General features: G+C 34.8%; 1 protein-coding gene across 1 annotated transcript; it reads left to right on the top strand.

Annotated features, from left to right (window-relative positions):
• The first annotated feature begins 3,578 nt into the window (after positions 1–3,578).
• On the top strand, positions 3,579–11,922 carry LOC133649103 (gastrotropin-like). Its single transcript, XM_062045895.1, has 5 exons — positions 3,579–3,867; positions 3,947–4,107; positions 4,198–4,281; positions 8,916–8,924; positions 11,033–11,922. Exons 1-5 carry the CDS (start codon positions 3,753–3,755, stop codon positions 11,087–11,089), a joined length of 426 nt encoding a protein of 141 aa, XP_061901879.1. The 5' UTR covers positions 3,579–3,752; the 3' UTR covers positions 11,090–11,922.
• Positions 11,923–14,819: the final 2,897 nt, after the last annotated feature.

Genomic DNA, 14,819 nt, shown 5'->3' with positions numbered 1-14,819 from the left:
ATTACACTAGCTCCACTATAGATGTATTCACATGTGTTTCATCCACTACGCCATTGTGGCCATGCAGAAAAACCCAGACATAAGCGATGATGAGTCACAGACGTTATCTGGGGTGGGAAATCATGCAATGTGTTTCAGATCAGGGGCCGTACTTATCAAGCTTCTTAGAATTACTCCTAAGAAGTCTGCTAAGAGTTGACTTAAGAGTAAATAAATTATTCGCTGAAAGCTGCACTTAAAAGTTAGTTATCAAGCGTCTTACTCACACTTTCAGCGAAGTGTAGGACTGAATCTTAAGTGTCACACTCAGAGCTGAATTACGACATTACTATGTGCCGTAAACGCAATTTTAGGTGACGTCATTTCTGTGTCCATAGAAATGACCAATCACGGAAGGGAATCCGTTGTCTAAGAATAAAGAAATATCTTGGAAATATTTAAGTGGACAATGTGAGTGTATATTTTGACAATAAACTACAAAATAATACAAAACAAACTAGTCCCCGCCGGCACTCACGCTACCGCTCCCTCTCTTCTCTCGCCCACACACTCACTGACGTCACTCACCTCACGGCCACACACATACGCTACTGTCATAACATTTTCTTTCCAATTCATTAATTAGGCAACTAATTTGAAACTTGTGTGGGTGGCTCTATATATACTAGCCCACTGCAGACACATGCAGAAATCAACAAAGAATCGAAAAGTATTAAATCTGTGACAAAAATAATATCCGCTCTGTCTAAACGATACCGTTTGATCAGCTGCTCGTCATCAAAAAAAACAAAAAAACATTGTTCACGTCTCTCTCGCCTCAGTACCATCCCCTGCTGGCAACTCCTAACCACTTAAGACACCTCTGAAGGTCTCTTAAATATCGTGGAGAGTAGGAGTGATTCTTAGACTTAAGAACGTTGATAAAAAGCTTTTATTCTTAAGTTTGAGAGTAGGACTAAATTTCGCAAATTCTCAGGACTTAAGTGTAAAATGGCACTCTAAGAAGCTTGATAAGTACGGCCCCAGATCAACAGTTAGGATACTTACACCATCACAGGGGTCATATTATGATTTCTGGTGGTGTAATGGTGGTCCATAGGTCAAAATGGTTTATCGATTTTGTTTTACAGACCATCTTCAAGCCGCTTTCTTTTCAGAATGCGCTGTTTGTGGGCGGTCTTGTTTACGTGCCATGCAGTGACGTGCAGTCAGGGGAGGCAGGTGAGGCGGGGCCTCACGTGCCATCGTGGAAAGAAAAAAAATGTAAAAAGAAAAAAAAAAATTAAATTGTTATATGTATCCAGTGATTATACTATAAAGTTATTTTCCATTTAACTTCACCAGTTTTAGATTATTTTTATTCAAAATCGCTGAATTTTCACATTTGCCGTTCAAATACTGAGAAGAGACGGTGCGGTGAGTCACCAGCCAGTTGAGCCTCACCATGGATTGCGCAATGACTCGGCTAACTGCTGGCCTGCTGTGCAGTGAGACCGTATTGCTATATGAATTATATTATACATTTCCATAGTTTAGTTAGCTGAGGTATAGAATGTACAGTGTATTTTATCAACAACTGTATGTGTGTAATGTACAGTATTTCTTGTGCTGAGCAATCATAAAACGGCTGTAAAAGACGCACTGTGTGAGGCTCGCAGTAATCCCGCCTCCTGGTGGTAGAGGGCGGTAGTGATCCCAGAGATCATTCTTTCGACTACTCGGCTGCAGTAGAAGTGACAACAAGCAGCAACAGTTAGCAGCGATCATTTATTTTTTCCTCTTGCCTGGACTATTAACATGGAGGATTATATATCTAAAATAAAACAGTTTTCTAAACTGGACTTTCAGTCGAAGCAGGAGGTAATTATTAAAAGAAGATCTCCATCGAGACAGAGACTTTTTAAACTGAAGAAAGATAAGGAAGACTTCTATAAACAAGTTATCGATGTTACTTCATTTATAAGTAACGGTAAGACCATAATAAAGTTTTTTTTTATTAAATGTGCTTTTTTGTGTGCTACAGTTTGTATGTGTAAAGTTAAAGTTAAGTTAAAGTACCAATGATTGTAGGTGTGGTGAAATTTGTCCTCTGCATTTGACTCATCCCTTTGCTCACCCCCTGGGAGGTGAGGGGAGCAGTGGGCAGCAGCGGCGCCGCGCCCGGAATCATTTTTGGTGATTTAACCCCCAATTCCAACCCTTGATGCTGAGTGCCAAGCAGGGAAGAATGCTGGTTTGAGCTTTTAAACATAACCCGTTAACTGCTACCAATCAAATGGTGAATAAGATACTCTTTAGGGTTCATATGTTTGTAAATCTGACTGTGATGAAGTCAGTGCCTCACCAGCCATGAACCTCACCGCACGTCACTGGTGCCAAGGCCCTCGTCCTGGCCAAACTGTGTCACCACTTTGTCAGCCATGTTGTATTTCTTAGCTCTTCCATGTTGAGTCTAGTGGTGGATATAAGTTAGAACTATACGCTATTTTGTATTAGAAATGGCAACAGTGGAGGATTTTGGCAAGCATGTGCAAGCACGAGCCAATCTGCCACTCAACAAGAGGATAGAGAAAAAGAAGGAACTTTTTGCCTACAACTATGGACTAAAACTGAATAAAAATGGCAGACTTGCGCAAGTTAATAATTTTCAGCTTGGCGAAGCTAAAAAAATGGAAGCTAAGTTAGCTACGGAGCTAACGTGATAGCATAAGTCTCAAATGCAGATAGAAACTAAATAAAAAAAAACCCTAACTGGAAGGATAGACAGAAGATCAACAATACTATTAAACCATGAACATGTAAATACACGGTTAATAATTTTCAGCTTGGCGAAGCTAAAAAAAATAGAAGCTAACTTAGCTACGGAGCTAATGTGATAGCATCAGTCTCAAATGCAGATAGAAACTAAATTTAAAAAAAACCCTGACTGGAAGGATAGACAGAAGATCAACAATACTATTAAACCATGAACATGTAAATACACGGTTAATAATTTTCAGCTTTGCGAAGCTAAAAAAATAGAAGCTAAGTTAGCTACAGAGCTAACGTGATAGCAGGCTCAAATGCAGATAGAAACAAAATGTTAAAAAACCCTGACTGGAAGGATAGACAGAAGATCAACTATACTATTAAACCATGAACATGTAAATACACGGTTAATAATTTTCAGCTTGGCAAAGCTAAAAAAAATAGAAGCTAACTTAGCTACGGAGCTAACGTGATAGCATCCGTCTCAAATGCAGATAGAAACAAAATTTTAAAAATCCCTGACTGGAAGGATAGACAGAAGATCAACAATACTATTAAACCATGAACATGTAAATACACGGTTAATCATTTTCAGCTTGGCGAAGCTAAAAAAATAGAAGCTAAGTTAGCTACAGAGCTAACGTGATAGGATCAGTCTCAAATGCAGATAGAAACGAAATTTAAAAAAACCCTGACTGGAAGGATAGACAGAAGATCAACAATACTATTAAACCATGAACATGTAAATACACGGTTAATCATTTTCAGTCAGGTGTTTCAACAAAGCTGTGTTCTCTCTCTGTCTGTCTCAACTTGCCTTTAGTGATATCATTTCTGCCCGCAACAGTTGTTAGTGACGCACAAGGAAAGAATGCAGCCTTCCTGCAGGACATGTTACTGTGTCTTCTGGCAGGCTCAAACGTGCTCAGGTAGATTACTTCATATTCCAATGGCAGCGTTTTGAAAAGAAGAGCACACATGTGGACGGCCACTCCTCTGTTTGGATGTGTGTCACTGATCGTTCCTTCCCCCTGCTCTTCTCTTTCACCGCCATGTCGTTCACTGGGAAGTACGAGCTGGAGAGTCAGGAGAACTATGAGCCGTTCCTTGAAATAATCGGTATGGAAGTATTCCTTTGTCAATACACTAATCCGACTTAGTCAAACGTCTGTTTGTGTTTTGACGTTTGGTGCCACAGGAATTCTCAATTCCAAGACTGACTTCAAAGTGCAGACAGAAGTGCATCAGGACGGGAATGACTTCACGTGGACTCAAAGCATCCCAGGCTGGACCTGGTCTAATAAGTTCACCGTTGGCCAGGAATGTGAGCTGGTGACAATGAAGGGCTCCAAATTCAAGGTGAGCTCATGTCCAAAGAATGAAACATCTGGCAATACATCTGCTTTTTTTGGAGTGTGGATAACAACCCCAGCTCTTTGGTGCTTACAGGCCCCCGTCTTTCTGGAAGATGGGAGGATTTCCGTACAATTTCCGCAATACCACTTCACAGCTGAGATGGTGAACGATAAGTTGGTGGGGGTGAGTGTCCATTTAAATTCACGAGGGTCACAGCAGTGATATTTAAGGATTACCTTTTATAAGGCAGGCCTGTCATTCTGGTGAAGGTATGACAGATCCAGGGTAAGTCCACACTGCAGGTCAGTTGTTTTGCTCATACGTGGCCCGCATCTCATTTTTCATGTCAATGGGAAAAGTACAATTTCGATTTTTTTTTTTTCAAATCAGACCCAGGCCTCTTTTGTATGTGGATATGACTCAGATATGTGTCCATGGCAACTGCAGTCTCAACGATCGGGTGGCGTTCATCGAATCCATACGTCATTGAAACGTGAAAATGACGTCACAATTCCTCGCCAAAACCGACAAGCCTAAAGTACCGTATTTTCCGGACTATAAGGCGCACTTAAAATCTTTTTTTTCTTCTCAAAACCCGACAGTGCGCCTAATGTACGGAATAATTCTGGTTTTGCTTACCGACCTCGAAGCAATTTTATTTGGTACATGGTGTACTGATAAGTGTGACCAGTAGATGGCAGTCAAACATAAGAGATACGTGTAGACTGCAATATGACTCAAGTAAACAACACCAACATTTTATATGTTCCATTGAAAATATAAAACATTACACACAGCACTCAAAAATCTATCAACATGTTTTGGTACGACTTTGGTAATCGATGAAGCCGCACCGCTTGATGGATTGTCGGCGCATTAAACATACGAGTATTATTATGGTGTGTGTATAAGGTAAGACACATCGTCTGGCGTTTTGTTGCAATATTATGCAAAAGCAACTTTTCTTACCTTCTGGTACCTGCTGATCTGTATTTAGGATCTGCATAAATCCTGAAAAATTGCACGTGTCCGCCTTTGTAGTCCGTGCCGACACCGTAGTCGAAAAGCTTCTAATTTTTCTCTATCTTCTTGTTATGGGACATTCATCCTCCACTGTTGCCATTTCTAATATAAAGTAGTGAAAAGTTCTTACTTATATAGGTCAGTAAACATGCCATGAAAGTGCTAAAACATACCGGTGTAGTGAGTTTACATTATTCACCCAAGGAACTTTAGTTATTAGAGAGTTCCGGTCGGACGATTTTTCACGGGTCACATTTCTGGCCTTGTTGTTGTTTCTGGATGAGGGGATGCCGCTCCGTTATTGATTGAAGTAAAGTCTGAATGTCATTAAAACAGTTAGCGCCATCTTTTGACACTTCTTCCACTCCCGTCCTTGCACGCTACACCGCTACAACAAAGATGACGGGGAGAAGACGCTGTCGAAGGTGAGCCACGTAAATAAGACCGCCCACAAAACGGCGCATCCTGAAGCGACTGTCAGAAAGCGGCTTGAAGATGATCTGTAAAACATCATCTATGCAACATTTTGACCAAAGAACTACCATCACATGTTATGTAGACCACAAAGAAGTGTTTTACATTTAGAAAAAATCATACTATGACCCCTTTAACGCGCCTTACTAGACCCGCTCATCGGCAGTGCGCCTTATAATCCGGTGCGCCCTATGGTCCGGAAAACACAGTATATAAATGTTCCTTTATATACTGTTTTATGAGCATTCTTTCTTTTATTTAGGCACTGTTTGCGTGCTCCTCTTCAATTTCTTCCGGACTGACGAAGAAGTAGGTAGCTAGCTTGACTGCTTTGGTGTTTAACATGAAAATATGCATTCAAGTGTAAATATAAATATCATGTAAAAAGAACTTCATGTTGTATATAACACTGAAGTACAGTACATTAAAGTTATGATTATTTATAGAGCTAATCTAATGGAGATTGTTTTTCATGTCTTTTATTGGAATGTTGCCTTCTGCTCACAATCCTTGAGTAAGACCAGCACACTTCTGTATGAAACTAATGGGAGTATCTATTCCCCCCAATAAAGCCCTGTAAAAAAATCATTATAAAACAGCCAACAATACTCCATTTACATCTCTAACCTGAATATCAAACTACGTACCGTATTTTTCGGAGTATAAGTCGCTCCGGAGTATAAATCGCACCGTCCGAAAATGCATAATAAAGAAGGAAAAAAACATATATAAGTCGCACTGGAGTATAAGTCGCATTTTTTGGGGACGTTTATTTGATAAAAGCCAACACCAAGAATAGACATTTGAAAGGCGGTTTAAAATAAATAAAGAATAGTGAACAACAGGCTGAATAAGTGTACGTTATATGAGGCATAAATAACCAACTGAGAACGTGCCTGGTATGTTAACGTAACATATTATGGTAAGAGTCATTCAAATAACTATAACATATAGAACATGCTATACGTTTACCAAACAATCTGTCACTCATAATCGCTAAATCCCATGAAATCTTATACGTCTAGTCTCTTACGTGAATGAGATAAATAATATTATTTGATATTTTACGGTAATGTGTTGATAATTTCACACATAAGTCGTCTTGAGTATAAAAAAACTGCAACTTATAGTCCGAAAAATACGGTATTAGTAATATTGTTATTGTAAGTGCTAACGCAGACAAACAATTTTTTAGCGGCGCCGTGATCACAGAGAGCTAACTAGCTTATGCAGCTATTGATATACTGAGCTACTGCAAAGTTAATTCTAGATTATAAGTCATGCCTCTCATCTGGATAGTCGAAAGTTGCAGCCTTAAAAAGAGAAGTTGGTCAACTTTGACATCCAATTTAGACCCGGAGATGGCGAGAGGTGGGGGGGATTACCTTATTTTTCGGAGTATAAATCGCTCCGGAGTATAAATCGCACCGGCCGAAAATGCATAATAAAGAAGGAAAAAAACATATATAAGTCGCACTGGAGTAGGGCTGCAACTAACAACTCATTTGATAATCGATTAATCTGTCGATTATTACATCAATTAATCGATTAATGATCGGATAAAAGAGACAAACTACATTTCTATCCTTTCCAGTATTTTATTGGGAAAAAACAGTATACTGGCACCATACTTATTTTGATTATTGTTTCTCAGCTGTTTGTAAATGTTGCCGTTTATAAATAAAGGTTTTTTAAAAAAAATAAAAAATAAAAAAAAATAAAAATAAAAAAATTCAAAAGTAGCTTCTGCACATGCGCATAGCATAGATCCAACGAATCGATGACTGAATTAATCGCCAACTATTTTTATAATCGATTTTAATCGATTTAATCGATTAGTTGTTGCAGCCCTACACTGGAGTATAAGTCGCATTTTTGGGGGGAAATGTATTTGATAAAAGCCAACACCAAGAATAGACATTTGAAAGGCAATTTAAAATAAATAAAGAATAGTGAACAACAGGCTGAATAAGTGTACGTTATATGAGGCATAAATAACCAACTGAGAAGGTGCCTGGTATGTTAACGTAACATATTATGGTAAGAGTCATTCAAATAACTATAACATATAGAACATGCTATACGTTTACCAAACAATCTGTCACTCCTAATCGCTAAATCCCATGAAATCTTATACGTCTAGTCTCTTACGTGAAAGAGATAAATAACATTATTTGATATTTTACGCTAATGTGTTAATAATTTCACACATAAGTCGCTCCTGAGTATAAGTCGCACCATCGGCCAAACTATGAAAAAAAACTGCGACTTATAGTCCGAAAAATACGGTATGATTAATTCTCATGAACATCCCATCAGTCGGCATCGCAGCGAGAGCAGACGTTGTACCGTAAGTGATTGCTTTATTATGTTTGTAGTTGTTATATCTCGTTTAGCTCTTAGCAAAACTGCTGCATGATGCAAACTAGTGTTGTTGTTGTTGAAGGGAGACCCGAACCTTGTGATGCCTATGTGAAATTAATACGCCGTCGTATGTTTAAAATGACGACTTGTCCAGGGTGTACCCTGCCGTTTACCAAAGTGCAACTGGAATAGGCGCCAGACTTCCTAAACTGTAGAATAAGGATGGATGGATGGATGGATGTTTAAAATAAGCAAAATACACAAATATTAAATGTTATTATGAATGTGCCTGTTACTACATTACATATATTATACAGTGTGTATATAAACCGTAATGGAGGTGTTTAAATGCTTTATAGGCGGGATAAAGCGACTCCTGTTGGCTCCATCATTAGCTGACTCTTGCCAGCGTATATTTACAAGTTAGAATGCATTAAAAAAAGAAAAACATATGTATGCTTGTTTCAAATAAGGATTGTGAATGAGAGGTTCAATTCCAAAAGTGTGCAGTTCCCCTCTAAAGATAACAAATGTCTGAAGTGTATGCACACTCTGTATGTTGTGCACAGAAAATAGCCCCCTCTGGTGGTGGCAAAGAGCATTGCAGCAATTAGACAGACAGTTATGCTAGGTTCACACCAACGGCGCTTTGACGGCGCTTTAAAGCGGCATGCAAAGCGGCGTTATAGCGTAACAAAGCCTGATTAAAGCGTGAGGGTCCTAATGGATCGTGGGAAAGCTTGTAGTGAAGCGGGACATGCGGCAAGTTCGCCAAAAATTTTTAAACAGTTTTAAAAAATTCTGCGCTCTGTCAAGAATGGAATAAAGCGCCGAGAGCGTATGAAAGCGTGAAAAAGCGTGACAAAGCTCAGCAAAACTTGACTAAAAGTGTAGGAATACTTAACAGATCTTGGTTCAAAGCGCGGACCCCAGTCTACAACTACAAATAGGAAGTGACTGTGATATTGACTAGTGACATTGAAACTTTTATGTAAAACCAACACAGGATTACAAATCCATTCTCTTTTGCATCATTGCCTGTTTTATACAATGATCATTGTTTCTGTACTTCTGCTGTTGGATGTTGCAGTTTGACATTACTGTCTATCATTTTTCTGTATGAAAATGTTAATAATAAAGAGAATATGTTACGTTTTATAAAAGAAATGCCTTAAAGATAGATATTTATTAAGATGACAAAAATAAAAGAAATGAAGATATAAAACATAATATAACGGGGAAAAAAAGAGAAATTGAAAAAATAAATGAATATAAAAAATGTGTGGATAATTGCCTTTTATTATTTTCATCTAGCATAAGAAATGAAAGATAGATATTTATTAAGATGACAAAAATAAAAGAAATGAAGATATAAAACATAATATAACGGGAAAAAAAGAGAAATTGAAAAAATAAATGAATATAAAAAATGTGTGGATAATTGCCTTTTATTATTTTCAACTAGCATAAGAAATGAAAGATAGATATTTATTAAGATGACAAAAATAAAAGAAATGAAGATATAAAACATAATATAACGAAACAAAAGAGAAATTGAAAAAATAAATGAATATAAAAAATGTGTGGATAATTGCCTTTTATTATTTTCAACTAGCATAAGAAATGAAAGATACATATTTATTAAGATGACAAAAATAAAAGAAATGAAGATATAAAACATAATATAACGTTAAAAAAAAAGAGAAATTGAAAAAATAGATGAATATAAAAAATGTGTGGAAAATTGCCTTTTATTATTTTCAACTAGCATAAGAAATGAAAGATAGATATTTATTAAGATGACAAAATAAAAGAAATGAAGATATAAAACATAATATAACGGAAAAAAAAGAGAAATTGAAAAAATAGATGAATATAAAAAATGTGTGGAAAATTGCCTTTTATTATTTTCAACTAGCATAAGAAATGAAAGATAGATATTTATTAAGATGACAAAAATAAAAGAAATGAAGATATAAAACATAATATAACGGAAAAAAAAGAGAAATTGAAAAAATAAATTAATATAAAAAATGTGTGGATAATTGCCTTTTATTATTTTCAACTGGCATAAGAAATGAAAGATAGATATTTATTAAGATGACAAAAATAAAAGAAATGAAGATATAAAATATAATATAACGGAAAAAAAAGAGAAATTGAAAAAATAAATTAATATAAAAAATGTGTGGATAATTGCCTTTTATTATTTTCAACTAGCATAAGAAATGAAAGATAGATATTTATTAAGATGACAAAAATAAAAGAAATTAAGATATAAAACATAATATAACGCAAAAAAAAAGAGAAATTGAAAAAATAAATGAATATAAAAAATGTGTTGAAAACAGTATACTGAGTTTTTCAAATTTGTTTCTTATTTTTGTTGTAACAATGCACAACAGAGCTTGATAATCGTGTCAGAGCCTGATTTAAAGCGTCAGGATCGCATCAAAGCGTAATAAAGTTCAATAAAGCATAATAAAACGTATCAAAGCGTGATTTAAAGCGTATCAAAGCGGGATCAAAGCGTCAGGAACAGTAACAAAGCGGCAACTAATTCGTACCAGAGCGTATCAGAGCGTATCAGAGCGTATCAGAGCGTATCAGAGCGTATCAGAGCGTATCAAAGCATAACATTACTTCAGAGATCGGGATATTCGTGGAAAAATTTACAAAAATGACGGCGCTTTGCTCGCCGCTTTAAAGCGCGGCAAGCGCCGTTGGTGTGGACCAGGCATTAGCAGATTAGACATACATAGAAGTTGCATTTTATTTGTTTGGTAATGTGAACGACTACCTTAAAAAAATTGGATTTAACAGAAAATCTGATTTGGGCACCAGAACCTGCAGTGTGGACGAGGCCTTAGACACAAGTTTAGGAGAATAATAAAAGGTTAAAAACATTACCAACATGTTGCATGATGGCTGTTCAATCTCCAAAGTTACTTTGACTCCATCTTGTACTCGTTTGGAGGTTCCGCTGTTCTCTGCTAATCATGGATCCTTGCACAACGATGGCTTTTGACATGTCAACTGACTAACTATTGTCCTTGATTTGTAGAAGTGTACTACTCCAGGAGACAAGGGAGTGACCTTCACAAGAGTTAGCAAGAGGATTTGACGCCACAAGAGCTAAGATGCTTGAAAGAGAATCAGGCTGCAGACGAATGGAAGATGGCGGCTGGTTCCTACCACTGCAAGACGGACAACACAAAACATCTCTCAAGTATATTTTGTGTGTGTGTCACTTTCAGTCTACAGTGCTCCAGCTGCCAGTGCTCATGGTGTGTCAACCATAAACCGTTTTAAAAATCTAATTATGATGTCTCAAGTAATTATGTGTTTCATCTTTTAACTCAGCAATTGCGTGGATGTTGGAAAAAAGAAGAAAACTAAGGGACATACAGTATATGTAGACTCCAGGTGCAAAGGTGCCCTAGGAGGTGAACAATTTGCGATACCTACACCAATGTTTGCCTTTTTAACACTGCGTAACCAGAAAAGTGTAGTGAGGATGGCACAGAGAGAATCAGTGATCATAAGCGTACAAAAGCAGTCCGGTACACACACCTGTCCTGGTTGCTGAGTTAAACAATGTGAAAGCATTCATCGTCATAAAGTACATCAATAATTCATCATTTCAAACAACAGTGCATTTCCAAAAAAAAAAATAGCAAAAGTAATGCCGACTGGAGACAAACACCACTTCACAAATTACAGACGAGTCTTTTTACTTCCACAATTTGCCAAAATAATTTAAAAATGAGTGACCAAAAGGTTGGAAAAATCTATAAGCAAAAGTAAGTTACTTACGTACAGCCGATACTAGGTACGGTATGTCCCGACTTTTTTACTTTCGATACGATACTGATATTGCCGCTTAGGGTGTTGTCTAATACCGAGCTATATATGTATGATAGATATATGATAGATAGATTATACATATACATATACATATATATATATATATATACATATACACATACATATATATACATATACATACATATATATATATATATGTATGTGTATAATGTATATATATATATACACACATAATTTATATATATAATATATGTGTATATAAATATACGTGTGTGAGTATATATATATATGTGTGTATATGTACGTGTGTATATATACACACACATACATATACAGATACATACATATATATATATATGTATACATATATATACATATATGTATATATATATATACATATATGCATATATATATATGTGTATATGTATATATGTGTATATAAATATATTTATATATATATACATGTACATATTCAAATACACGTCCATATATACACACATATATATATACACACATATACAAATATATAAATTATATAAATTATATATATATACAGTATACATATATATACAGTTTATATATATATATATATATATATATATATATATATATATATATATATATATATATATATATATATATATATATATATATATATATATATATAATGTATATACATATATACACATATAGATGGATATATATTTTTTATAAATTATGTCGCCACCTCATCACAGATATATATATATATATATATATATATATATATATATATATATATATATATATATATATATATATATATATATATATATATATATATAAATCATCACAGATATATATATATATATATATATATATATATATATAAATCATCACAGATATATATATATATATATTTTTTTTTTATATATATATATATATATATATATATATATATATATATATATATATCTGTGATGAGGTGGCGACTTGTCCGCCCGAATGCAGCTGAGATAGGCTCCAGCAATTTATTTTATATATATATATATATATATATATATATGTTTTATGTTATGATTTTATTTTTTATTTAGTTTTAGTCATAGCTTTCTTGAGCTATTTTAGTTATAAAAAATAAATCATAACATAAAACATATATATATATACAGTATATATATGTATATATATATGTATGTATATATATACAGTATATATATATATATATATGTTTTATGTTATGATTTATTTTTTATAACTAAAATAGCTCAAGAAAGCTATGACTAAAACTAAATAAAAACAATCCGTCAAAATCAACACTTAATGTTACAGACAGTGCAGTTTTAGGCGAATAAACATCTGTGACTGTTCATCAAAAAGGAGTATTATTATCTTTGTGAACTAAGTAAACTATTAAAGTGCTACATTGGGCATGTTTGTGCATGTGTCCAATAACTAGTAAGTAATTGAGACACTGGCAGAGGCAATTACTATTTGAAACACCAGGGGGCGACATTGTCTCAATCAGGGCCGCCTTAAGGAGAATCTTATTTGGAGCCACATTATCATTTTTTCCACACTTTTTTTATTTATTTATGTGAAACGATTTTTGTAATATTTTAATCAAACTTGAATTTGATTCGATGCGTATTCTGTACTCAAACAAAAGTGAACTGCCCAATCTTTTTTTTTTTTTACGTAAAATAAAATTATTATTTTAAAAAAGAGGTATCCCGATTTGATATTAATATCGGATATTGTCCGACAGCAGCAAAAAATAATGTCGAATGGCACCTAAAATCTCCGCTTTAAACTCCATTACAGGAAGTGTTTCAGTACTTGTGCATAAGGTTGGTCTTTTCTTCTATTTACAAAAAGGTCAACATGGTAGGCTACAGGCTACTGGGAGCTAACAGCTAGCTAGACGTACGCGACCAAGTGTCCTTAATTGAACAATATTGCAGTCTTAAACGGCACATTTGTCAATAAAAACAAGTATTAAATAATAATAGTTGCATATTACTTACATATACAAAGTCCCCAGTAGCAAAGTTTTCCGCGTCATTCATCTTTCTGTCATGACCTTAAGCTATGAATGATGTGGCCACTAGATGTCGCCAGAACACAAATATCAATCCACTTCAAAAGCATCTTGCACCTCATTTAAAACGCCCAACAGGATTAAGTGGCAGCTGCAAGGAGGTAGAGTCAGTGGAACACGCAATCATTCATCGTGGGAAATACAGTAGAGCAAGGAGAAAACTAAGGGTGGAAGTTAGATGACATGGACAGAAGGAGCTTAGTGAAGTTTCTAGAAGAGACGGATTTATAGAATAGAATTTAGTATGGGATTTCCACTTTTCATCGCAGGATTACAACTTTCTGTCTCACAATTACGACTTTTCCTCTCATGATTACGTTTTTATCTCATATTCACAACTTTTGTCTGATAATTATGACTTTGTATTTCATAATTTCGACTTCCTTATTTTAGTATTTTGAATTTTTAATCTCACAATTACGGCTTTTCCCCTCACAACTGCAACTTTTTAATCTCATAATTAAAACTTTTATTTCATGATTAGGACTTTTTATCTCATAATTTTGGATGCATGGAATTTTGACTACCTTATCTGATCATTTTTTAACTATTTATCTCATAATACTTTCTATTTCATAATCATGACTCTTCGTCTCATAACTTCTGCTTTTTATCTCAAAATCAAAATTTCTCTCATAATTTCGATTTTTCATCTCATAATTTCGATTTTTTATCTCATATTCATCCCTTTTTATCTCATAATTTCAACTCAATGATCTAAATTGTGACTTTTTATCTCATAATTGAAACTTTGATTTGCTAATTATGACATTTTATCTGAAGATTTCGATTACATCATAGGATACTTTCGACTATCTCTTAATTATGACTTCCTGTATCATAAGTTAACATAAATTGGATTTTCTGTTTCATACTTGTGTCTTGTCTCATATTTTCGATTTTTCATCTCATAATTTTGCCTTTTTATTTCATAAATTCGACTTCC

The sequence above is a fragment of the Entelurus aequoreus genome, linkage group LG04 (assembly GCF_033978785.1).
Source record: "Entelurus aequoreus isolate RoL-2023_Sb linkage group LG04, RoL_Eaeq_v1.1, whole genome shotgun sequence".
NCBI lineage: Eukaryota > Metazoa > Chordata > Actinopteri > Syngnathiformes > Syngnathidae > Entelurus > Entelurus aequoreus.
The sequence above is the reverse complement of the archived record's forward strand: the minus strand, read 5'-3'. Positions and strand labels throughout refer to the sequence as shown.